The sequence below is a fragment of the Cyprinodon variegatus genome, unplaced genomic scaffold (assembly GCF_000732505.1).
Source record: "Cyprinodon variegatus isolate N-32 unplaced genomic scaffold, C_variegatus-1.0 Scaffold358, whole genome shotgun sequence".
NCBI lineage: Eukaryota > Metazoa > Chordata > Actinopteri > Cyprinodontiformes > Cyprinodontidae > Cyprinodon > Cyprinodon variegatus.
The window spans coordinates 772,646-798,527 of record NW_015150811.1 but is presented as its reverse complement, the minus strand read 5'-3'; the positions used below and the strand labels follow the sequence as shown (position 1 = coordinate 798,527).

The 25,882-nt window shown below is 37.6% G+C and overlaps 1 protein-coding gene across 1 annotated transcript in view; it reads right to left on the bottom strand.

Annotated features, from left to right (window-relative positions):
- arap1 (ArfGAP with RhoGAP domain, ankyrin repeat and PH domain 1) overlaps positions 1 to 25,882 on the bottom strand; it is an 82,124-nt gene that overhangs the window by 38,717 nt on the left and 17,525 nt on the right. Inside the window, exons 2-11 of the mRNA XM_015386180.1 lie at positions 18,213 to 19,330; positions 8,323 to 8,486; positions 3,472 to 3,560; positions 3,306 to 3,388; positions 2,077 to 2,226; positions 1,880 to 1,949; positions 1,671 to 1,791; positions 1,390 to 1,574; positions 1,116 to 1,222; positions 251 to 450 (exon numbers count right to left, since the gene is read on the bottom strand). Of these exons, the coding sequence (XP_015241666.1) occupies positions 251 to 450; positions 1,116 to 1,222; positions 1,390 to 1,574; positions 1,671 to 1,791; positions 1,880 to 1,949; positions 2,077 to 2,226; positions 3,306 to 3,388; positions 3,472 to 3,560; positions 8,323 to 8,486; positions 18,213 to 19,222 (2,179 nt within the window). The 5' untranslated portion in view covers positions 19,223 to 19,330. The remainder of the gene's footprint in view (positions 1 to 250; positions 451 to 1,115; positions 1,223 to 1,389; positions 1,575 to 1,670; positions 1,792 to 1,879; positions 1,950 to 2,076; positions 2,227 to 3,305; positions 3,389 to 3,471; positions 3,561 to 8,322; positions 8,487 to 18,212; positions 19,331 to 25,882) is intronic.

The window sequence follows — 25,882 nt, the reverse complement described above, 5'->3', positions numbered from 1 at the left end:
ATCAAAAACAGCAGCAAGAGAATGTCGTATTGCAGAAAGCTTTCATGTGTAAAGTTCAGCTTCTCTGTATGGACCTCATTCAATAAATACTGCAGTTTGGAATGCGTTGTGTGATTTTATACACCAAAAGAAAGGAAACTGACCAAAGCAGACAACATATAAGCAACTCTGAACACAGTTGAAGACCTGGAAGTGATGAATACACAAACCCCAAAGAAAACAAAACACATCTAACTGCACTCACACTAACCTGCACATCGCTTGCAGATCACCACACACAAGTTGATGGCTGCCCAGTCTGGCTTTGGTGCGCCACAGTCCGCGCAGGAACTGTTGCTAGGCTCCGCCCAGATCCGCTCGACGACCTCACTGTTGGATAACGCCTCTCCTATGGCTTCCCTCATGGCTTTTACCCACTGCTCCCTCATCTGCTCTGATTCTGCTATAAAACTGTGGAAAAAGGCATGAAATTTAATTGAAAACCAATTGATCAATCAGTTTGAAGTTTTTTGTTTTCAATATTCGAACAACCTAAATCTATAGTCGCTGAAAATCATACTCATCCAGGTCATAGTCATTCCAAACAAGTAAAAAAAAACAATCCACTAGACTCTGTTTCCAGGTTTGAAAACGTTTCACTTCCCACCCAGGAAGCTTTTTCAATTCAAAATGTCAGAAATAGTGTTGAGCTCAAGGCTTTATAGAGTGGACCCAGGCAAAGCCTTGTTTTGGCTTAGAAACATGCAAATTTAACCTGATGAGCGAGTTTGCCCCTTTCGAATGAGAGTCGTTTTGTTTTATTGCTAGCCTGTAATACCCGAAACCTCTCTTTGTCCCTGAAAAGGGGGTCTAAAAGGGAATTGTAGGTCTGGCTGACCTGGCTCACCTCGCCTCTTCAGCCAGACTTTTTTTCTTCTATGTCAACTGTGATCATCAAAATCCACTAAGATAAAAAAAATAAAAGGCACTCTGTGTTTAATAAATCTAAATAATACAGCAGTTTAACTTTTTGAACTGAATGGTAGAACTAAACTAAATCTAAACTAAATCTTTCAATTCAACTGTAAAAAGACAAACCTGTGTTTGTTTTGTTTTGCTTTCTTTGACCAAATTACCTGAATATGCGGTAAGGTGTGGTGAGATCGAAGCTACGGCGATCTGAGTCCTTCACATTTCCAACATTCATGTCAATGGATGTGATTCCCACTCCGATACGATAATCCTGGAGGCAAAACAGAAACAGTTGTGGTCCTTTTTCATTACCCATTAAAATTATACAATTAAGTTCAAGACAAAGATAAAAGAAAAGCTAATAAAAATGTTCCTAAAACTTTATCTTTGAACGAAAACTAATAGACAAAATCTATAAATATATGTGAAATCCCTTACATCTATGTTTTTATAGAGGAAGACTTTATCCGAAGCAACAACAGTGTAAAGCTTGGAGCGAAGTCCTCTGAGCTCCAGATAGCCCTGATAATCTGGAGCCAAGGGTGAGCCACTGGTCAAGCTGCTTTGGCGGTGGCGCCCCCCGGTGCAATCCCGTAGTACACACACCCATTCATTCCTCTCAGCTGCGGGAAACAAATTCAAATGGTTGATTGGGTAATTTTTGCTAAGTAAATTGCAGTGTAAACACATATCAAAATGAAAACACAAATTCAACGCACTTTCACTTTCAGCCCTGAAGATAAATGTTCGGTTGTTTGTGGCAACTTCAAACTTCAGTTCCCCCACACTGGATACACTAGTGATAAACGCTGTAGAGATGAGCCCCTTGGAATACACCTCCTAAAACATCACAAATGTTCTGTTAAACAAATCCGTAACATTCACTCTGTGTGCTTTAAAATATGCAAACATTAGTGTATTTTGTTACCTTCTCATTGTCAAAGTATCTCAGATAGTCAACATCTAGCTTAACCCATCGTCTCTGGTAATAAAGAGCTCTGTATGTCAGAAACGTAGAACAGAAGTAAATTAATCTCTTTTAACTTAAAATATAGGAAGTGTATAATTAGCTACTAAATCAGTAGTTTACAAAGCTGAACACTGTGCATATAAAAAGGTGTTTACCCCTGTGGTGGATTCTTGTCCAGCCATCCCATCTTGATGACAGCAGCGAGTTGGGAACTGTCTTCCTTGATGGATGGAGAAAGTCTGCCGGTTTGAGGCAGGCAGAAGCTAGACTTGCTGCTATCATTCGGCCAGGGAGGGGAGCTGCGGCTGCACAGAATTAACAAATAAACTCATCCATTGGTTGGAAAGTACAGTTAGATTAAGAACTCCAAAAAGTAGTTGATTGTTTCTTCAGCAGCTTTAGAATAAATATTAAACCTTGGAAGAGTCTTTTCTCTTTTTTAAAGACTTCTTTTGCCTTTTCCCATATTTCATTAATTAACTTCTCAGTAAATAAACAAGCTATACAGAATCCAGTTAATGTTATGGTGACACCAGTCAACTAAATAAGTGAAATCTTAAATAATTTTTTGTCACATCTTTAGAAAACTTAGTTTATCTTAAATAGGGAAGCCAGGGCCTATCTTGGCAAAGAACTAACTTAAAATCACTTAAATTGAACCAGTCTAGCAAAATGAATTAAGTCCTTCAAGTTAAATTTAATATTGAGATTAAACAATGAGGGCCCAGATAGGCTATTTGTTGCATTTATAATACAATCGCAATTTAACAAAACAAATCTTAAATCACAGAGGAACACAATTTTAATTTAATAATTTTAAACTAATATAATTGTAATTGCAATTTTGATTTGGCAAAATAGTTCAGCCACTGGTGAGCCTTAAATAGGGCGAACCAATGTAAATAAGCCTTTTAATCTTCTACTCTTGAATTTCAATGGATTGCAAAGTCATGTTTTGCTTTTTGAGATGTTTAGCATACTTCAATTTGTCATAAATGTTCTATTTAAATAAATTTACTGATAGTGTGGCTAGAGAGATTCAACCCAGCTCTCCTAATCGGTTCACTCAAAGTTTAATTTTTGGCACTGGGTTGGTTTGGATTCAATCCATTAACTTTAATCATCATTTGAAAACTATCAGATAAATATAATATTTCCTTTGGTTAACTGTGTGACAGTAAAATCTATTGGATGTGCTTAAACCGTTACATGAAGAAAAGAAAAGAAAGCCAAAGAAGTCTATAATGGGGAAATACTGTCAGATTTGTTCATTTGAGAACTTATGATGATAGATGATTCAATTAAACAACAGTTTACTGCTCCTTGCAGAATGCAATAATGATGAGCAATGAAAGGAACATAATACTTAAACAGAACCACTCACTCATCTTCATCTAAAATCTCATCGTCACTATAAAGAGAACAGATCCGCTCCTTATGGTGATTGGGCACTTGCAGGGACATGTCCTGTAGAGGAGACAATTAGTGGTCGTGTTAAAAGCAGATAACAGATGGATGGAAGGTTTATAACACATCATTCATCCCCTTACCCTGTCTGCCACCTTCTTTTGCTGAACACCGGAGTTAAACAGGTCTGAGTCCACGTAGTCATCAGAACTGTCATCGACCGAAATAGGAACTAAAAAAAAAGAAAAGACAGAAATGAAAGAAAGTTACAAACATGAAATTAGAAATAAATTGTTCAACCAAGTTTTAGAACTTTTAAAAATGCAAGCAAGAATATTTCAGAATTTATCTTTTAAGTAGAAAAAAAAAAACACCTCTTATTTAAATCTTAAGAGATCCATCTTTAGACATTAGTTTAGAAACCTACAAACATTACCTCCCTGAGGTACTAGACACACAGGCTCTCCACTCAGAGGATATTGTAACAACACTCTGGACTCAGTGGAGGAAGTGGTCGAGAGGAGGGTGCTTTCCAAGCTTAGATCCATCATGGACGACACCTTCCACCCTCTGCATCAGACTGCAGAGGAGCTGAGCAGCTCCTTTAGTGAAAGACTTTTACACCCTGTTTGTAAAAAGGAGCTGCAACCAGACTCTACAATGCGACGCTACAACAGCAGTTACTTGTGCAATGTATAATGTGCAATTACTATTTGACACCCTGTGCAATAAACTGTATCTTTATATTTGACACCCAGTGCAATATATATATATATAAGATGTAGCGAGTAAATTTCTCCACTGTGAGATCAATAGAGTCAAACAATCATTCAACAAGGTTTCAAGGTTAGTAAACCTCTCTCAGTTTTTTTTAAACACTGAAGATTCTTTGAGGCCATATCAAATAGTGAACAAATCACATACATTTGCATTTATGATTCCCTCAATTACCAAAATTACCATCATTCATGAGGCCCCAAAGCTGTACACTCCCACCACCGGCTGATCTTTGTAGCCCTCCCCTTCTTGACCCCAGCTGTCTAAATAGGTCTGTGTCTCATCTGACCACAGGACATATTTCCAGGTTTTCACCTCCTTAGTCTCTTTGTCTTCAGCAAGCTGTTTAATTTTAAGGCCATCTCGTACATCATCTTTAGAAGAGGCATGCAGACCAAACTGAAGCGGAATGCGGTGTATGGTCTGAGCACCGACAGGCTGAGCCTCCAGTCCTTCAACCTCTGCAGCAATGCTGGCAGCATTCATACGCCCTGCACTGAACTTTGCTGGTTGACCACGGCGAGGCTTGCTGTGTCTAGAACGTGTCCTGTTTAACCACTGTATGATCTTGGCCACTGCGCTGCAGCTCAGTTTCAGGGTGTTGACAATGTTGTTACCATCGAGGCCATCTTTAATCTTTATGGGAGTTTTTCAGATCCTCAGAGAGCTAAGATACATTTTTGAACTCTCAGTGATCAGTACGAGAGAATGTGGGAGCAAGACATCAAAAAGACACATTTTGGACATTTTCACTTATTTTTCACTCATTTTATGTCAAATGTGTTTAGATGTTACCGACTGACTGGAGTTATTCTGAAAGGACAAAGAATGTTTGCTGTTATACAATTCTGATCCGACTACTTTGAACTGTTTTAAAGTGTCATATCTCCTGTGTTGTCCTATGAAGTTAATCAGTAGAATATTTACAAAAAGGTGAGAGATGTACTAACTTTTGTGAGATATTGTTCTTGCTAGTAACATGAGGTCTGAAGATGACACATTATATGCATTTTTTTAGTCTCTGTGTGCTTACAACCACGACCATTCAAGGAAATGCAGAAATACCTGCTGGGTTACGAGCTGTGTTGGTCACAGAAGAGTATACCTGCAAAAATACTCTAAAGAATTTGATTGCATAACCAGGTTCAAGTTTGTTTCTTGCAGTTTCTGTCCTTGCAAGAAAGAAAACGTTTTGGGGGGGGGGTTGTATTTGAACTAGGTATCAAATTTGAAGCACAACTGCCTGCCTTATGTCATGCAAAATATCAATGTATAAAATAATGAGACCAGAAGGAAGATTTATGAATATACAAAGGATTATTTACAACAACAAAAATCTAAATAGATGGAATAATATTTATGAAAAGATCTCCCAAATTCATGTGTATAAAGTAAAACAAGTAATATCAGATAATGTTATGCAATATGCATTGTTTGAACTTTAATTAGAGAGAGAAAAAAATGACCATTACAAAAGACAACAGTTCATCATTCAAGCTTTAAGCAATAATTAGGAAATTTAAATTTTTTGGATCAGTTGGATATTTGTATGTAAATAAAAAATTTGACCTACCAGCCCAAAAGAAGAAAAGGTTCCACCTCCTTCTCTTTTGTCTTTAGCTTTAACCAAAAATCACTGTATACTTGAAATCACTATGAGTTCTTCCTTAGATTGGTTTATTCTCACTGCAAGTAAGTTTGTGTTTTCCTTTAGAGTAGCTGCCTGAGTACTGCCTGTCTTAAAACCACCCAACAAGAGGGAAGGAGCACATTTTTCAAATTGTTCCTCTGCTTATTCTTGTTATTTCAACAGGTTGAGATGGCGCAAAATTATCTGATTGACACTTTGTAAGACACAGTGCTGTCTATACAGTCAAACGTGCTTGTTAACATAACCCTAACACACCAAAAATAAAGAACAGGGGCTACATCCCTGTACAACGTTTTACTGAAAACAGGGTGAGCTCCTTCTTCTGCTACCAAAGCTATCAAATAAAAAAAGAATCCTGTTTTGGGGTAAAAACAAAGTGCAGTTCCACTAAGGCACATAAAAAGTCTTTTTATTCTCAGCAACAAATAGAGGGCGCCAGTTCCCTGTTAACTGCACATGTGTAAAAGCATTTGAAAATTTGTTTACAGTGAAACTTGAGGGTTGGTGTTTTTATTTTAATTTCTTTATCTTTTAATCTAGTGTGTGTGCATACCTCTTTTCTAATTCTGCCCTGGGCAAATGCTCATATGGCCCACATCATCAGATCCTCCAGATTCCATGTTGCATATTCTGAGATATAATCTCTCCCGTTTCATTTTTTAAACCGTGCTCATTTAGCAGTATACAATCAGCATTACAAGATGTTCCCTCTTTGTTTAGAGCTTACTAAACTGTGCAGACGTGTGTGAGGGCGGCTTTGAAGACTGTGCACACATACCTTTACTTGTGTCATGATTGAGACTAATCGTCAAGGACAAATAATATTGCCTCCAGCATTTAAACCATGCAGACAAGGTTATTTCCACAAGTGTTGAAATCATTGCTTTGCTTAAAGGAATTTATTTCCTTCTTCTAAAATCAAGCTGCAACTTTTTAAGCCATTGCAATGTTTCAAAATGTGTAGACTAGTTTTTTTTAAAAGTGCAAGTATTAGCATTTTGCTACAGTGAAGCCTAAGAAGTTTCACAATGCTAAAAAAAAGAAGCAGGAGCTAGGAACAAAAGTTCTGAGCAGGCAAGCTTAAAAAAATCAACAACAGTTTAACTGAAATAGGCTGCTCAGCAGCTCATCAAAAGTTTCAGACACCAGGGTTTTAAAATCCAAACTCTGCAACAAATACAGGATTCAATGTTATTTTTGGTCAAGTATTAAGGCTCTTGCTGTCATGTCTTTCTGCAATATTAAGCTCTGGGGTTGGAGCGTTGGTGTCGAGCGCCACTGTCCTGCAGCTTTTGCATGTATCCTTTCTTCAACACACCTGAAACAAGTAAATGGTTCATGGCCAGGCCTCTGCTAAACCTACCAACATGCCAAGGAGGTAATTTCGCCTTTTGTTTCAGGCGAGTTGGAGCAGGGATGCATGCAAAAGCTGCAGGACAGTGGAGCTGGAGGAGCGAAGTTGCCTATAAAACTGCAAGTGAACATTCCACAGTGAAAAATACAAATTCTTGATTTTTTTTAAACAGTGCTAATATTTTGATAGGGAGTGCAATATTTCTTTTTCTTGTAAACGTTATGATTTTAATTATAAATGTCCAAACATTTGCTTTGTTATAAGGGACCCGTAGCACTTCATTCTTTAACTATAAAACAGCCTGTTTTTTAAGCCAAGATGTCGGATAAAATTACTGTTAGAGACATGTTGATTTAAACTGAAACATAATGAAACATTTTTAAATATCTTAAGCCAGCTTCTGCTTTACTGCTCCAAATAATTCTGATGAGGATGCACTGAAAAAAGGATCTTACAAAGACAAAAATACAAATCTATTTAAAAGCATGAGGATGCAAGTAGTAATTATGAAAGAAAAGCAACAATACATGTGAGAGATTTCTTTCAGCTTTGCAGTCCTAAACAAAATCCTGCAGATAAACAAAGGGTTGGAAAAAAACAGAAGAGTCGTAGGTTCCTGTTAAAAAAACTGTTTGGAACCAAAGTACCAGAAATAAAGAGGAGTTTTTTTGACCTACATAACATTGATGCCAACCATGACATAACTTTGATCTACCAGGAAGAGCATGACAGCTTTCAGGTGCTGGAAGGACATACTTTGTCTGTTTTAAAGACTCGTAACACTATAAGAGCGGTAGGAACTTAGAATGCCGAAGTATTAGGTTTTGAATAAATGCCATAAATAGAAGCTGTTCCTGTAAAGTTAAAGTAGGAACCAGGTGGTGAAAAAGTCTGCAGCACCGTTCCAACCCAGAGATGAACCAGATTATCTTGTTATAATAACACATCTCTTAAATCGTACGGATCTGTCTGGGGCATCTAGAAAGTTTACCTCAGTTTTAACAAGTACACTGATTTACTGTGAAAATAGTTCTGAAATGTTCTGAATAAACCTTCTGCATCGTCATTTCTCTGACAATTATTTACATTGGTTTCATTTCATGAATTCAACAGATGACATTCAGAATGTGAACGGAAATACTTCTTTCACTTTGAGTCTGGATCTACATATTTTAGGAAATTGTTGCTTATCGTGAATGTTGCTGAACTCACAAGGAGGTTTGCAGATCCTCCTTGCAGGCAGAGCGGGCTGTGATTCAGGCTGAGCGGACAGCTGGCTGTTTTCCTGTGTTTGCGGCGTCCTGCTGCGAAGTGGGATCTGCGGAGTGGTGTTTCTCTGGATCAGCTCCTCAGTTCCAGTCTTGGTTGCAGAGGGGCTGGGGGGTAAAAACGAACAGGATAGGTCAGCAGGGCAATGGAGAGAGGAAGAGGAGTCCTCTGACACCATGGTGGCATCAGATCGGGTGAAAAATCCACGCAGAATGCCGAGTTTGAACATCCTCTGTCAAACGGTTCTCCTTTGACACCTCACTCCTCCCTGTGTTGAAACTAGAGAAATCACTGCATGGGAAACTTCATACTTATACAAGTATGATTGCTAAATATTCATCCACCCGAACCGGATCAAAAAGAGTGAATCAAGGTATAAAAACTTGTCTAGAACTGCACATGAACTGATCCAAGAGAGAGAAAACTCTTCTGTTTTTCCTTCTTTGCTTCCTGGTTAAGCTGCAGGTTCTAACATGCTCAAGCTGTGGGACACAGTCACAGTGTAAATAAACAGTACCTGCAGTACCACTGATATGACATCAACACACACACACAAGATAAAACCTGGAAATGCATGCTGGTTGCACCAGATCCCTATCATCAACCAAATATTATTAATGCTGTCATACTTTTACCATTTTATAAGGACATTGTAGATAAAAGTTAATTATCTTAGGCAGCGATTAAAATTTTAAATACCTGCAAGATTATTCAAAGGATATCCATAGTTTCCAGGCTTCAGCAAGTAAAAATAATAATAAAAAATAATCCCTGATTGAGACCATTAGAAATCACATTTAAGACGGTAATAACCTATGAAATGTGAATAAATCTGATACAATTGTCACCAAATTACTTATATTCTTTAATAGAAATAATCGTCAGGGCTAAGATTAATTTAAAAAAGCAGATCTGTTTATTGGGTTGCTTTGAAAGCTGCTAAAGACATTCAGTCTTCAACACATCACCTGTTTTCTTGGATTGTATTGTATCATGACTGATGCATTATGCTATTGCTGGTAAGTATTTTTTCATGCATGTTACATTTTGAAACCGGATGTATAAAATATTGTTTGCAGTTTTTTCACTCGATTACTTTATTTTGGGCTTCTCAAAGAGTACTCTAGTTGGTGATGAAATCTGGGTGTAGTAATGGGCTCACCTGAACCTTTAAAGGCATATAAAGACTGTGAAAAACAATCAGCTTTCTATTACCTAAAGAACATCTCTGGTATTAAAGGACTAAGATCTTATCAGGATCTTGAAAAACTCATTTATGCATTCATCTTTAGTAGAATAGATAACTGTAATGGTGTCTTCAAACAGCTGCAGGTGATCCAGAATGTAGCTGCCTGTGTCCTCACCAAAACTAAGAAAGCGGAGCACATCACCCCTATCCTAAATTTATTACAATTTCTCCCTGTATGTCAGAGAATAGACTTTTTAAATCCTTGTGTTACACTATAAATCACTGAATGGCTTAGCTCCAAAATATATTACAGACTTGCTGCCAGGGTTTCAACCTCCCAGGTCTAATGACTTCATTATACTTGGCATACCTAGAACCAAAACCAAACTAAGAAAAGCAGCGTTTAGTTCCTATGTTTCACTAATGTGGAATAAACTCTGAAAACTCAGAAAGTGCTGAGGCCTTAATTGCTTTAAATCAAGATTAATAACACCTTATAGACTCTGCTATCTAAACATAATTAGTAAAGTTTTCAGTTTTTTTTCATTACATTCTCGTGATCTTTTTAAAGTAATTTATCAATCTTTTTTTAGCACTTAATTTTTTTTTATATGATGCTCTTATTTTAATGTCTTACCCTTATTTTCTTTAACTATTTGTGTTGCCTCTATGGAACTGCAATGTCTTTTCATTTTTCTCTCATATATAGACCACTTTGGATTGTTTTAAACAGATTAGGGCTTCTCAGCAAGCAGTTGGTTGGTTTGCAAACTGTCTCACCAGCAGAATCCTAGCTGTCCACAAAAGCTTCTTTCTTTGAGGTTATACAAGTTAAAAAGGCTTTAAGTTCTGTACAAGGTCCATTATCACTCACTGCACCCTCTAGTATCTTCAACTGGCTTTAAATAAGACTTCTAGACACATTGTATAATTTGCAGCTTGTCCTTAACGCTGATAAAACAAAACACATTTTTTAACAGCTCAGATAAAGAATCTTGGTAAAACGTTTAATAAGAAACTCTAGCAACTCAAGTTTATATCTACAATCATACAATCAAGTTTCCTAGAACTCATCGATTAAATTCCATTAATACGTATCAATGGCATTTAATTAATGAGCTCTAGGAAACTCTTGAAAGTATGACATAAAACTGATTAAAATTGAAAATATGTCCTTTTATTATAAAATGAATAAATGTTCAAAAGATCTTAATTTTAAAGTATTGATGTGAATTATATGGATGCTTCTGTTCAGTTTCTAAATGGTAGACAGTATGAACCATGGGTCAATAAGATTAATTACAAAATTATGTACCCTTCCTAAAGCTAGGCGACCCCCTATTTCAAATGGATGGACCCCTTCGTCTGTTCCAATTTGCATGTTTTCAAAGCAAAAACAAGGCTTTGTTGGGCTACTGTATAAAACCTCGAACTCAATTCAATTCAATTCAGTTTATTTATATAGCACCAATTCACAACACGTCTTCTCACCAGATCCTGCAGTCAAATTGATTCAAAGTTATCTAAGGAAAATCAACTCATTGACTCGGATTCAATCCCTCACACTAAGCATGCTTATAGCGAAAGTGGAGAGGAAAAACTCCCTTTTAACAGGAAGAAACCTCCAACAAGACCCAAACTCAACGCTATTCCTGACATTTGGAATTGAAAAATCTTCCTGGATGGGAAGCGAAAAGTCTTCAGACTTGGAAATAAAGTCCAGTCTATTGTTTTTAATTTTCTTTCTTTTTGGGGGGGAATTCCTAATGACTGTACGCTGTATGCTAAAGTTAACTGGATGTCTGCCTTTCAACTAAGTCATTCATTTGTTTACAGAATCATTCTAGAGATCACCCCATCTCACCTGTCCAAAAGCAAAGAAAAAAACAAAACCCATAATCTCTGAATCATTAGATCAACAAGGCAGGCACTAGTTGGAGACATTAAACTCCCTCGACCGAGAACAAACTATCTAAAATCTACAGTGTACATAGAACCATTTGTTACTGGAACCAACTGCCAATAACCACGCCAAGAGTCCAGAACAGAACAAGCTTCAAAAAGATACTGTCTTCAGAACTACTGCAGATGACATGATAAACTGACCTGTGTATTTATGTTGTATATTTCTACACTTTTTAATGTTCCTATTATTTCCTACTGTGCAACTTGTGCATTTTTTTAATGGTTTGTTCATAATGTAATTTCTTTATATGAGGACCCCAGGAATTTAGGCCATTTCTTTGGCAGCTAATGGGGATCCTAATAAAACTAAACTAATTAGATGTTCTGCAGATTTGTTATTGTCAAAATCCGAGTTGAATCAGGCCATAGATCCTTCTGGCTTGCAGCCTCCGCTCCTTTGAATCAACTACAGCTTGATCTATAACTTAAAGGTTTGTTGAGACTGAAGCAGCATACATTTTCACTTAAACCTTGAAACACATCACTAACAAACAGATAAAAGATGTATAAATACTGTACCTCAAACCACCAGGGAGGTAAGTCTAAGTTCCTAAAAAAGCAAAACAAACATCTGCAAAATCTTTCAAAAGTGTCAATCTCTCTTCTAGTTGTGGTATTTTTTTTAATAATGACATTAGCTGAAGACCTTATTTCTGTATCATTACAATGTTGTCAATTTTTTCCACTGATGTTGGTTAATTTTCCAAGAACAAATGCGTAACAGATCTAAGGCTGAAGCAACTGGAATTATATGTTTCAGTTTCATAAAAAAGGAAGCCAGGTCTAAGACTGAACTGATGCTCAGAACAAAAAGAAAACTTCCAGTGTCTAGTTTTCACAACATTATGTAGAGTCACCACCCACGCAGCAGCCACATGACTACTGCATCTTAAACTAGAGCTCACTAAAGTGTGAACCACACCAAGGGCCAGTTTACTTCCTGAACTAAGGAGTTTAAGCTAAGAGAGAAAAGCAAAAACAATTAAAATTTACACAAAAAATATTTAATGTGCACAAAAACTAAGGACACCTGATAAAACCGACTGTAAGGATAAGTGGTGTACCTTTTCAGGCAAGCAAAAAAAAAAAATAAGATACAGACTTTTGCGTCCAAAATGTGACAATTCAAATCCTGACCTCCACTCCGCCCATTTTAATCCACCTGTTTCTTCCCTACCCCATGTGGACAACATTCTGATTATCTCTTGGAACCAGATTTAGCCAGATGATTATCGCTGTTTGTAAAAGTGTGCATAATCTAGGGCTGAAACAATTAATCAGATTAACCATGATCAATCAATTGAAATAATCGTCAACTAATTTAGTAATCGATTAATCCTTAAATGGTGTATAGAGACTCTAAAACATGCTTTTAGCTGAAAGAGAGACCCACTTTGAGCAGCAATTATACCAAAATAGTAAAAAGAATATTTTACATAAAAAAAAAAAAAAAATGTCATCTGTCAATCTGCTGTATCTAGAACTCCACAAGTGGAAAAGTTTTAGTTTCACCTGGTTTAATTTAGAAAAACATCTTCTTTAAAGAACCTTTGGTTGGCCGATTATTAATCAACTAATTAAAAAAATAATCAACATTTTAATCAATTTGCAAAATACTCATTAGTTGCTGACCTAGCATAATCCATAACGAACTAATGCTTTTATTAGTTTCTTTTCCTTAAGGCTTCTAAAAAAAAGCTGCCTGGTTAAAATCTGGCTCTAAACATGGAGCCGTTTATTAATCAGCCCTTCATGACTGTATTTACTCATCGCACCACTTCCCCCTGCTAATAAAATCAACAAGAAACATCCACACACTGCTAGCAAAGCTTCCGTCATATTCAGTCAGGAGACCGGTGGTTAAGACTATTTCATAACATAAAAACTTCTCATCACAGTCTTAAGGTCTTTGGTCAGACGGCGGATATCGATAAATCATTTGGAAGGACTCAACGCAGAGACGTGCAAATTGCACAATGAAAAACAAAACATTTAACAATAGATTATCAATAGGCTTGTGTTTGGAGTGTAGAAAGCCTCAATGCGTGGAAAATAATCCACAAGGAACGATGCATCACATTGGTTGCTAATAGATGTAGATATGAAAATTGCCATACTTAAAAAAAATCTTTCATGTGCATTTTATGCCTCATCCCATTTTGGGATGGAGGGTTTAAAATGTATGCAGGTCACCTTTGCCATGACATCACTGTCCGTCTTATTTCCCCCCATATTTAATGTTTTACCATCAAAGAGGAAAGTTTAATGTTACATAAAGCATCGATGGGAAGGAGAGGGAATAAAAAAGCAATCCTCCATCCTTGATCCGGAGCACCATGTTAAGTCTCCTGGTGCGAGAAGGACCGCGAGAATGTTGAGGACAACTGGACTACAGTAATGGAGAACACCTGGGTTAAAATTGTCCACCCTCTGCTATTGAGTACACATCTACGGGTCCAACTTTTCTAGTAAACATCAAAGTAAATTAGGAAAACTGTGGTGGCTCATCCCATCTCAACTCTCAAGCATTAGGGAAAAAATTTACGCTTTGGGAAATATTTATGTTTTCTGCTAGAGGGATATCATAGAATTAAAGGGGCCAATAAACTGGACTGTTAAATGTGAAATTTAGGATGATAAAACTAAAGATGGGTTGTGGAAGAGTCATTAGGCCTAACATATCGCAGGGGCTTAATCAAGTGGCATGAAAGTCAGGAAACGGCTTCACAAGTTTCCAGATCTAAATCCTCTCTGTAGAAAGAACTGATGCTTCCAGCTTGCAAAGAAGATCCCAAAAAACCCCAAAAGGATTTAAGAAGCCTTTACAAAGAGCTTTGAGTCCAAAATCAACCGAGATAATCTGGTTATAAGCTATAGTCCTACAGTCTGATAATAACAAGCAAACCAATTTAAAATCTGTAAACATCCTTTTGAATGTTGTTGAGATTTTTCTCTCTGTCCTAAAATACAAACTAGCATAACATGAAATTACTTTTTATATTGTTTTTTTAATTGTACAACTAAAAATATGAGATGATTCAATACACACGTATTCCACAGTATTATTTACAAAATTCTAATAAAAATTGCGCACAGTTTAACTGTTGGTAAGCTGCCAGGAAAATCGGACATTTCTGTGAGTCCACTATTGTGAAAGTTCCTCTTTATCCCATTCTCTCACAGTTTCTGAAAATCCAGCTCATGATAATAACTGTCAACTGTGAAAAGTTCCCAAGCTAACAAATGTGCAATTCTACACCAAGAGTCTACAGGTGAAAACAATTGGTAGTTCCTATTCTGCCCCCACATGCTGCCATAGTAGAACAGACGATTAAATTTTAAATAACTAGAAGGCAAAGCCCAAATCTTTAGGAAAATGCTGTAGAGACACTTTACTTAAGGGATTGGGATTCACACTCCAGCGGGACGACCAGCCAAAATATACAGCTGGACTCCCAGTGGGACGGTTTCCATCAAAGCATATTCATGCAGGAATAGAGTCACCTGAACCTCAATCAGAAACTGGAATACAGTATAGAGAGTTGATTTTCATAAAATAAACAGATTTTAATTCTCTGCTAATGCGCAGCTGGTAGAGACATATCCCTAAAGATGTGCAGCTGCAACTACAGTGAAAGGTCGCTTTAAAAAGTAGTAGAGTCAAAGTGCACAACAGACTTTTCAAACAAACTAGATTAAAAAAAAAATAAATAAACGTTTTACTTCTTTCCACCCTACACATATGCAAAATGTGAAAAAGTGAAAGCTTACATAAAAAGGCAGGGAAATGCAAAAAGTCATTCTTTACCACTGTGCTGCATCTCCTCCAGAGGAGGTAGCTGCAGACGTCTTCTGTGAGCAGATACTTTGCTGCCTAATGGCACTTCAGCAGTTATTGAAAAACACAATCTTTGTTGCACAAATTACTCATCAGACTCAGTTATATCCTGGTTTTTCTTTCTTAAATCAAACCACTGAGCATCAGAAAAGAAAGAAAAAAAAAAAACACAGACAATAACGGGAAACAGGCCCCTAGTTCCCTCTTTTTCTCAGAGGAAGAGTGCAGAGTGGGGTTTGCTAGCTTGGCTCTATATTTAACTCCATCTCTTCTAAATAACCATGACTGTAACCTGAAGAAACAATGACTGTTGCTTTTCTCCACCCACGTTATGTATATTCGGTTTTTAGGCAGTTAAAAACCAACGTCCCGAACAATGGTTCACAAAGTATTTGGTAACTGGGTTTGAAAAACAAGGGGCGTTTTTCTTTTTGGTTTGTTTTGGGTTATTTTTAATTAGCAAGTGTATCTGCTGCAAACATTGGTTAAAAGCAAACTAAATGCAGCACAGCAGCTAAGCGAGGAGCTCTGCTATAAATAGCATTTGTTACTTTGCTTTTAAAAAACTCATAAGATGAAAACAAACAAAAACACATAAGATAAGCCGCATCGTATCCCACTTTTTAATCCGATGCGTTAGCTCTCTGAAGTGGGAAGATCTAAAGGTTAAAAGCACCGATAAGACCATCAGTTCTGCAGTGACTGTCCACCGCTGGGCAGGACCAAGCCTTACAAAAAAAAAAAAAAAAGAAAAACTCTAAGAGAACTCATCGATATCTGCTCGTTCTTCTCAAGATAAAACTAGCGAATAGACAGATGCTCCTCTAACTGCAACCTGTTTCTGTAGACTGTAGGCTCAGCTTCTACCCACCACAAACCCAACTCAAAAAAAGACTTGTTTTATATAAACATTACCTTCCATAACATGTTCATGAGGAGTCCTCTTCCATGATGATACCATCTTAAACACAAACGCATCAAAAAAAAAAAAAAAAAAAAAAAAGCAGGAGGAAATGACTTTGTAACCAGAAAAGGGGAGGGGGCAGAACGCCACACTACACTGACAAGGAAGAAAGAAAGTCTCATCTATAGAGTATGTGTGCTGACGAAGGCTGCAAGAAGTCCGGGGATACTTCCTGGTCACAAATCACTTTAGACTTCTCAATCTATATTTTCCACCCTCTCTTTCTCCAAGCTGATGGGGAGAGTTTGAAAACTGCTGCTTGTTGTTCTGCATTGTGACTTCCTCACACTTTCTAAAGCTAGTTTCCCTTAAAAACACAGGCGAGTGTTAGTCATGACAGAAGCACTCTATAGACACAAGCTTTTTGACTGTAAGATCTGGTAAACTGTAAAGAGCCTTGAGATAACATGTGTTGTGAATTGGCACTATATAAATAAACTGAATTGAAATTGAACTGAAGCACAAGGTTAAGCTTCAGGTTTCCCTAGTGTGGAGAGAAAAAAAAAAATAAGAGAAAGCGGTTATCTGTCTGGTTTGCCATCATTGCCAAACATGCAAAAAAATACTATTAACAGGAATCAGCCAATATAAACAAAACTAACTTTTCTCCAGGTTGAAGTAAAGTATGAATATGAATTTTTGAACACTGTACATTGGGTAGCAACTGCAGGAAAAGCTTAAAAACTAGATCATTTTCTTCCTAGTTGCGTTATGTACACTTCTCCTGTAAAGTATGAGCAATATTTTATCAGAGAATCAACCAGGTATAGTTTCAGCAAACCCACAAAACTGGTGTGTTACAGTTTGTCAGTACTAGGAAGTGCTTAATTTTACTTAGGGGAAGTGCTAGAAACTGCAATATGAAAATCTCCTGCACACCTTAAAAATGATAAGGGGTACACTGTCACAGCTTGGCCAGTAGGTGGAGCTGTAGGTCAGAATAAGTCAAAGCAGAGCTCTTATTGACTCACATTTCCCAGTAAATCTAACCAATTTACTATCATCATTGATGTTTTTGGGTCTATTTCTTTTGCTTGCAATAGTAGTTTTAACTTTCTAACAAGTAACCAGTCTAATTTCAATGGAAACACCGGTCAAGTCCTCCAGCTGGATGCTAGTGGACTTAATACAGAAAAAAACATGTACACCTAGTTTTAAAAAGGGCAGAAGGATAGGAAATACTTCAAAATAGCCTAAAGGTAGTGAAGTAAATAGGTTTACTTCAAGTGTGATTTTGCATGTTTGTTTTTAAACTACATTCAACCGAGCAGATACAGGAAGTGATAGAGGAAAAGGAAGGTGGAGCAGGGGTTTGAAAAGAGGAAAAAGGAATGTGTGAAATACTTCAACTGATTTTACTTTAACTCAGTTCCAGCCTTGTTTATTAAACACATGCAAGCTACCAGTTGTAGCTATTTTCCTTCTCTACTTATTCCAACCAAAAACTATGTTTGATAAACGTTAAATTTATGTCACAATAATAATATGTCATAGCATTGTTCGAAATATATCCTTTGCTCCATAGACGGGCATAATGTAATAAATTTAAAAAGCCTCTTTATCAAAGAAACTGTGCCACATTTTCCTGTGGTGTGGTGTTATAGTCCTTCAAAAGTTAAAATCGGGGTTGGCATATCAGATTTCCAACTTCAGACCATGATGGTGATCTTTGCTGACTGGAAAAAGCCTGTTTGTTAAATCTCATATTAAAAATAGGCACACTTACCTGATGAACACATATATTTCACACTTCTTCTATATGTGTTTTTATATCTTAGAATCTAAAATAAATGACCTCTTTTTAATTTTTATTTTGTTTCCTGCTTGCTGCCTGTTACCTGCTCTTCTCATCAGACTGAAGTTGATGCAGGGCTCACCTGTGTGTTTTAGGAGATTGTAGAGGAACCCGCTGAGGGATGGGAGGTGGACCTTTAGGTCCTACTTTTGGAGGAAGAGGTGGGATGTGTCTGTCCTCAGTGGGAGACGAAGATGAGGAGATAGGTGAAGCTTTTCTGATTTCTTCCCTCCCCAAAGATTGGGTAGCCGGCTGGATGGCTAATGTCTGAGGCCTAGTTAGGCAAGAAGGGAGGCTGGGAGTTTGATCCGTTGCTTCTGTAGAAACAAGGCTGGTGATGGGGGAGGAATTCTGGGATGAAGACCTGCACTTTACTTCCGGAGGTACAGGAACAGTGTTGTCCGAGGAGCCACAGTGTTGACCAGGAGATGAGGTGAAGCGCTGCGGGGGACAGTTAGGGGTGCTGCGCGGCGGGACAGGCGGTAGAGAAATGTCAGACAGTGGAGACGCAACAGTTATAAATGGACAGTTTACTGAAGTACCAGAACGAAACTTAGTCCTCTCCTTTGGTACCGGTTTAGCCTTTTTTTCATCCGGCGCTCCACTCTTCTCCTCCTCCTTTCCTCTTTCAGGAGCTGGGTGTCTTTGTTGAGGAACGGGCTTCGGTTCTCTTTGTTCCATACTGTTGTCTTTAATGTTGGACACATTTCTCTGCCTTGGGACTGGTTTGTCCCTCTCTCTGGGTGTTGGTCTCCCTGTAACTACATCCATTTTATCGCTTTCCACTTTCCTTTGCGAAGGCACAGGCCTCTCTAACCTCATAACCTCAGGATGACAGGTCGGCTCAGATCTCTCAGGCTGTAAAAGGTTAGGGTAGTCTTCAAAACTACCAATCATTTTGTTAAGGCTTGCCAGGATTCGTTTCTGATGACCTGGAGGCGTGATTCCCATCCGGTCTAGCCGATCTGGCGTAAGGTCGCGGCACTCATGTAACGTTGCTAGCCCAGCCTCCTGGAATGCTTCGCCGTACTGCTCCAAGTGCAGCATGCTCAGCCAGTCGCACACCTTAGCACCAGATTGGGACTGAGACATGGCCTGGGTGGTGTGTGTTTGCAGCGTGTGTGAGGGTCAACACGCCATGTGGGTTGGTTTTCATGAGGAAAAGGTCGATCTTGGTGAATCAGTTTGTGGCTCTGCAACCTGTGGTAGAGACACAAACAGCAACATGTCAATATAACAAACCACATTATAAAGCTTTGGATTGATTTTCTGATTAAAAACTGTGTTTTTGCCCCCATGAACAAGGGGAGGGTATGTGGTTTACCAAAGGCAGGTTAGTGGTATGGCATGAACACGAAAAACATTGAGATCAAGATACAGTAAAAGCCATTTACATTCATCAGCAGTGTCTCTGAACAGAGTGTTAGTTTGTGGGAGTGGGTTTCACACTCACAACCTCAGGATTTTAAACTCTGGCCCCGTCCACACGAAGTCAAAACGAACACGAAACGCTGATATTTTCCAAAACGTTTGCCGTAAAGACGGAGACGTAAAATAAATGTGAGCGTCCACACGAATGCATGAAAACGCTGCAAAATGTATGCCAGGCCTGTAAGTGGCGCTGTGGTGCCAAAGCAAAAATAAGCGACGAAATGTTGGGCATGCGCACTAATATTTATACATGGTTGCCCTGCGGGTCCATTTTCGTGGTTAAGTCAAATTCAGGTGCTGAACTATGTCGTCGATATTGCTCTGTTCTTCCTGGAGATATTCCAGAAGAAGAAGATTCTGTTGTAAGCCCAACAGCAGGGTGAGAAGCATTAGCAGCAACAGCGCCATTGTTGTTGTGATACTGGTCGCGCATGCGTGTTTAGAGGCGACGCTATGACGCATGCTTGTAAAAAAAAATATGCGGTTAGAGCGTAAAGATGGAAACGCGAAAACGGCGTTTCGAAATCTTCCCACTCTGAAGGCTGAATAAAAAAAAGATCGTTTACAGACCCCCGAAACGCCGGCTTCGTGCGGATGAGAGGCTGGTTTGGTGAAAAATTTGTGCGTTTAGGCCAGGGTTCGTCTTCGTGTGGACGGGGCCTCTATTAGTTAAAAGGAGGCAAACCAGTGAATGTATCCTAATGAAACACCTTAAACTAACATCTTCCTTGTGTGACATCATGGAAATTAAATTAAAACAAATCAATAAAGATATCAGCACTAGAGGTGCATGTACAAAAAGTTGCATGAAGCATAAACAATGCCTGAAACTCCAGTAATCATATTGTTTAGAAAGAAGACAGGCTTATTTTCCCCGAGTAGAACATGTTTTGCTGTGAACCTCAGAGCGAAAGCAAAAGACCTTGTAAAGATAATGTCTGAAACGAGTAAGAGCTTATCATTACTCACATTTTATCAAGTCCTGCACTGAGATGGGATAAAAAGGCACTCAGAGAGCAAGAGGAAACTGCAATCGAAAAGGTCCCGTTATAGTTTGGAAATGCACTCCTGGACAGAGACAACTTTCTCATGGTTTGATTAAGCTCAAAGTGAAGTGTTTCAACATAACGATTGTCCAATATTCTAAGAAAAAAAAGGAAATAACAGGGGTGGCAGCTTCACTTTGTGAAGGCGGACTGGAGTGCTTCACAAAGCAGAAACCATTTTATTGAAGCAACATCTCAAAACATCAGCCGGAAAGTTGAAGCTGGGGCATTTGGAGGTTATGCAAATGGAAGCTGACCCTGATCATATCGTCAGAGTACGTTAAAAAAATGTGCAAGTAGAGCTGAAAAGGGAGCGTTTGCACAGCAGGGGACACCACTGCTATCCGGGGGGGATGGACCACATTTCAACAAACTATCTGAAGAAATCTGTTAAAAGATACCTTTCAACAGCCTCCTAATTACCAGTCTTGCCTTTTAATCAAACAATATAAAAGGCAAATTTACAAAGAAAAGTTAAAATAAAAGAATTTAAAAATATTCTATTCCACTTATTTAGGCATTTAGAAAATATAAAATAATTTTGATAAAGCTATGCAACTTCTGATAGAATAGTAAAGTTAACAAAAGGAATTTGAAAAATAAGAAAAAAATGTTCCCAGATGTGATGTTCCGTCATTATTTCCACTATTTATTCACCTTTGAAAGATAAAGTGCAGCTAAAATTATATCAAGATATAGAAATGTACTACGTATATTAAAGATAAAGACGGTAGCATGTTAGGTGTTAAGCAATGACACACTAACAGTTTCCTTTATATTCTGTATCAGCAACATCGCATTTGCTTTTAATTTAAGGGTAAACTTACGGGTTTAAGTAACAAAATTAATTTATGACTGCTTAATCTGCATGTCTCAAAATCCATGCATCACTTGACTTCAAGTCTGTAAAAATATTTCGACATATCACAGGCCTCTCTCTCCTCTACAATAGTTTTTCTCACTTACAATATGCATAAACCAGCACATTGCATGAACCCACAAAATTCTGATGAAACCAATTTCTCAGAATCATTCAAATTAAAATAAACATTTAAAAAAATTGCAATTCCTTTTATTCTATCAATATCGATCTAAAACAATAGTAGGGCTCATATAGAGTAGTATTCATGACATAAATTGGTCACAACGGTTGGAACATGTTTCTTAGAAGTCCATAACTTCCTTATCATCTTATAATATTATGCGATACCTTATTATCCTGGTATCATGTAGCCCTAGTTTAATAAGATGTGAAGCATCAGTTGTAGAAAATAAACAGCGTATGTCTGTGAATTTGGCACCTTTTTATCCATGCAGTGGATCCCATTGAATCTAAACTCAGGATTGTTCTGGAACATCTGATGTTTATATTCGGATTTCAAGCGATCAAAATATGTCATGTTTGCAATTTGCTGAAGACGGTTTTAGATTAACATGCGTATTTCACCTGCACCTAGACTTTTAAACAGATTGTTTTGCCAAGAAGGGAATCGTTTATTTGCAATTTATGTTTAATAAAATCCTGTGTCTTAAAAAGAGTTTTTTCCCTCCTTCTTCAAACGGACAGTTTGTCCTTTTAAATAAAGCAGAAGTTTGACTGTATCTGTAATCTGCTCATTTATTATCAGCTTGCTTATTTTTATTTATGTGCTCAGTCAGGTGGGAAAAAACATAAAAATGTTAAAGTACTGTAAAATTAGAATACAGTAGGTTGCCATCACTTTAAAATACAACCTGGATGACGCATTTTCACCACAGTAATAATTAGACTTTAAGGAAGCTGCGACCATGAAGGTTTTTTTTTTTTTTAAAGTTGTGCTGATAGGAGATGGAAACCTTTCTTTAAATGTAAGAATTAAATTTAATGTATTGATTTGGAGACATATTGTCCTCTCAAACTGCCACAGAGAATACCTCTTCCCCTTTAATTTCTCTCAGTTAAAACAACAAAAAGGGAGAATAGTTTATTTTGTGTGGCATTTCAAAAGGAAATTTTCAATGTAGCCCTATAGGTTAACTGAGAGCCTTTCCCCTCTGTAAACCAAACCAAATGGTGGCAATGATCAACTGGGTTTCCAGAAATATTGTATTTGTAAAGAGGGTCTGTTGCAGACTGTTGCAATTATTGGTTGTAGAACGTCAAATTGTGGTAACAGATAATAAATGCTGTGATTGTAAGGATTCTCAATTAAGTTTTTTTTCCAAATTGAGGGCTGACAGCTCAGTCAGAGTGGCTTGTGATAAACAGGCAAGGTATAAGTCTCACTTGTTGAAAGAGGAAGTTGTGTTAAAACCTTTACGGGGGCTCTCATTTTTATCAGCGTGTCTTCGGTTGAGAAGTCACACTGTAACGCCTACATTCCTTTTCCTGTGATACAAATAAGTCAGTCAAAATAAACTGATCTGCGCACATGTTCTATAAACTGTCTTCAATTTGTGACCAATCATTGCTTCTGGGTAGTCAACACTAAGTGTTTGGGCAATGCCACTAAAGAGCCCTATGAGAGGAAGTGTGAATGACACTAGTGCAAGCATACAAATGATCTGCTCACTGACTCACTAACTTCTCCTTACATCTCTACAACTCGTACTTGCTGGATTCTTTGCATTGAAAGCAGTTTTTTTTTTGCCACAGGGTCTTTTCTTCTGTATTCTTCTGTGTTTTCTGTCTCTCTTTTCCTTTAGCAGGGGTTTTATTCATCTTCCCATGCAGTGAGTCCTGGCATATCAATGAAGTACATCATATCGAAATGTCATCTTGATTAACAGGCTTTCAGTGGCAGCTCCCACACTGCAAACAGCTTGGTAAAAACTACTAAATGCATTGCAACAAATGCATTTAGGGTTCCTTTAAAAGAATAAAAAGAAAGATGATATGAAAAACTCACAGTCAAAAAGCAAACAAGTTTTGACCTGAGGGGAAACTGCTAGTTTCCTTATGCAGGGTTTCATCTCTATGCACACACCATTCTAAACTAAACGAGGGACTGAAAGACATTGGGATGTATTTGGAATTTCTTAAATGTTCACCCAGACTTTTAACTGTTAGAGCTTTTCCATCAAAGGGGTCCCACTTCTTATCCAGGACTGTTGCTAAGCCAGTTCTTTGTTAATATGTACCAAAACTATTTTTTTTGCTCACTTAATTAACTTTGGAGTAATATGGACTCTTATATTAAATAGGAAAAGGAAAGATTGATGATGTCAGGGACTATACACGTTTTTTTTTTACACATAAATACTAAATGATACATAAATATACATGTTATGAATTTTACATAATGCTTAAATTAATTTGTTTTCTTCCTTGACTGTCTAAAAAGTTATTAATTTATGGTTGATCCTCTGCAGGGTTTGTTTAGTCTTTTTGTGCAGGATAAGTTATATTATTCATCTCAGTATCACTATAGAGGTGAAACCAGCAGGAAGCTGTAAGTATTCAGTTTGACTGGCCGTCATTGGGTACTGGAAATGGATAGAAAAATAAAACTATCAAGTTAACTCTTTAGTTATGGTAGTTGTTACTGTGAGAGGTGGAATTAAAATTAAAATATATCACCACTGCATCTTATTTTGGTCAGCAGTGGTTGCAGTCAATATAAAATGCAAAGCTCTGAGGGGATCGTGCTTTTTCTGTGGCAGCTCCTACAGTAAGCTGTGGAATGATCTGCCTCTGCGCATAAGACAGGCCTCTTCTCTTGCTGTTTTTGAAGTCCCTTCTTAAGACTCGTCTTTTTTCCTTGGCTTTTGGCACAATTTGAGAGGTTTTACTTTGTTTTATTCTCTTTGTATACTAATATGTATTTTACACTCTGTTTTTTTTCTATTTTATAATTTTATTGTATTTTATGATTGTGCATAAAGTGCTTCATAAATAAAGTTGGTATGGTATGGTATGGTAATATAGCGAGGCTACAATAAAAATACTGTGGGCAGATGTCTCGATCTGTGAGGGATTTCCCATGCCCCAGGTCAAATTATGCAGTGCAGAAGCAGTGCCCTACGTCTTGACCAACCTTTAGACCTTGTGCCTAAAAATATACAACAGGCAAATTATTTTAGTTATTACCAAAAATAAAACGGAAACTGTTTAAATGTAACAGTGTGGCGCCCGGGGAGCAGTGTGGGGTTAAGGGTCAGGAGCCCAGAGTGCAGGCTGTGGTAGTGGATTCCACTCCTACAATAAAAACTGAGGAATATATAACAGGGTCTGGCCAGTGGAAGGTGATTCTCAGAGAGCTTTTTGTGAAATTTGGCAAGACTTTTAAAAAAAATACATTTCAAAATGATGGAAGTGTGATAAGTCAGGTACGTACCTAATTGTCTCTCATCATTGTTCCACATTTGTTTTTTTTTAAGCTCAAAAAGGTTAAATATTTTACTTTATCCGTTTTCTTTAGTCCTAAGCACCCATTTAAGTGTTTGTTAGATTTTTTTTATTTATTATCTATTTCTAAGTCTGCCCCACTTGCTATATAAGGCATCATGTGTTTCCAAAAGTAGTGAACCTGGCTGGTTTGCCTTGAGATTCATATTCAGAGATTTATATTTGTATTTTCCACAAGGCGGATGTATTTTACTTTGTCTATTTTCTTTTCTGACTCCAGACATTTTTATCAAATTGCTGCATAGGTCTTTTTATGTTTTGTTTTGTTTGGTTAGTCAATAAAAATATCTTCTAAGTTAAAATGCATTTGTGTAAGATTAGTTATCACTTTTATCATGTATATGGAGAAAGAAAAGCATTTATCTGGTGATCTCTACCACGAAGTTTGCATATTAAGGACAAAACAGAGCTAAACCCAAATCAAATATATGAATACATTTGAGCTCTTCTTATTTCTTATAGAATCTGTGGTATGCTAACATACATTATAAAAAAAAATAGGTTTCTTTCTGTAAAAGTTCAGAAAATATCCACTGGACTTGGTTTCCAAGATTTGAAGACGTTTCGCCACCTCTCCAGGAGGCTTTCTCAATTCAAATGTCTGGATCTGCAGTGAGTTTGAGTCTTAGGCCCCGTCCACACGAAGTCAAAACAAACACGAAACGCTGATATTTTCCAAAACGTTTGCCGTAAAGATGGAGATGTAAAATAAATGTGAGCGTCCACACGAATGCATGAAAACGCTGCAAAATGTATGCCAGGCCTGTAAGTGGCGCTGTGGTGCCAAAGCAAAAATAAGCGACGAAATGTTGGGCATGCGCACTAATATTTATACAATCCTCGCCCTGCGGGTCCATTTTCGTGGTTAAGTCAAATTCAGGTGCTGAA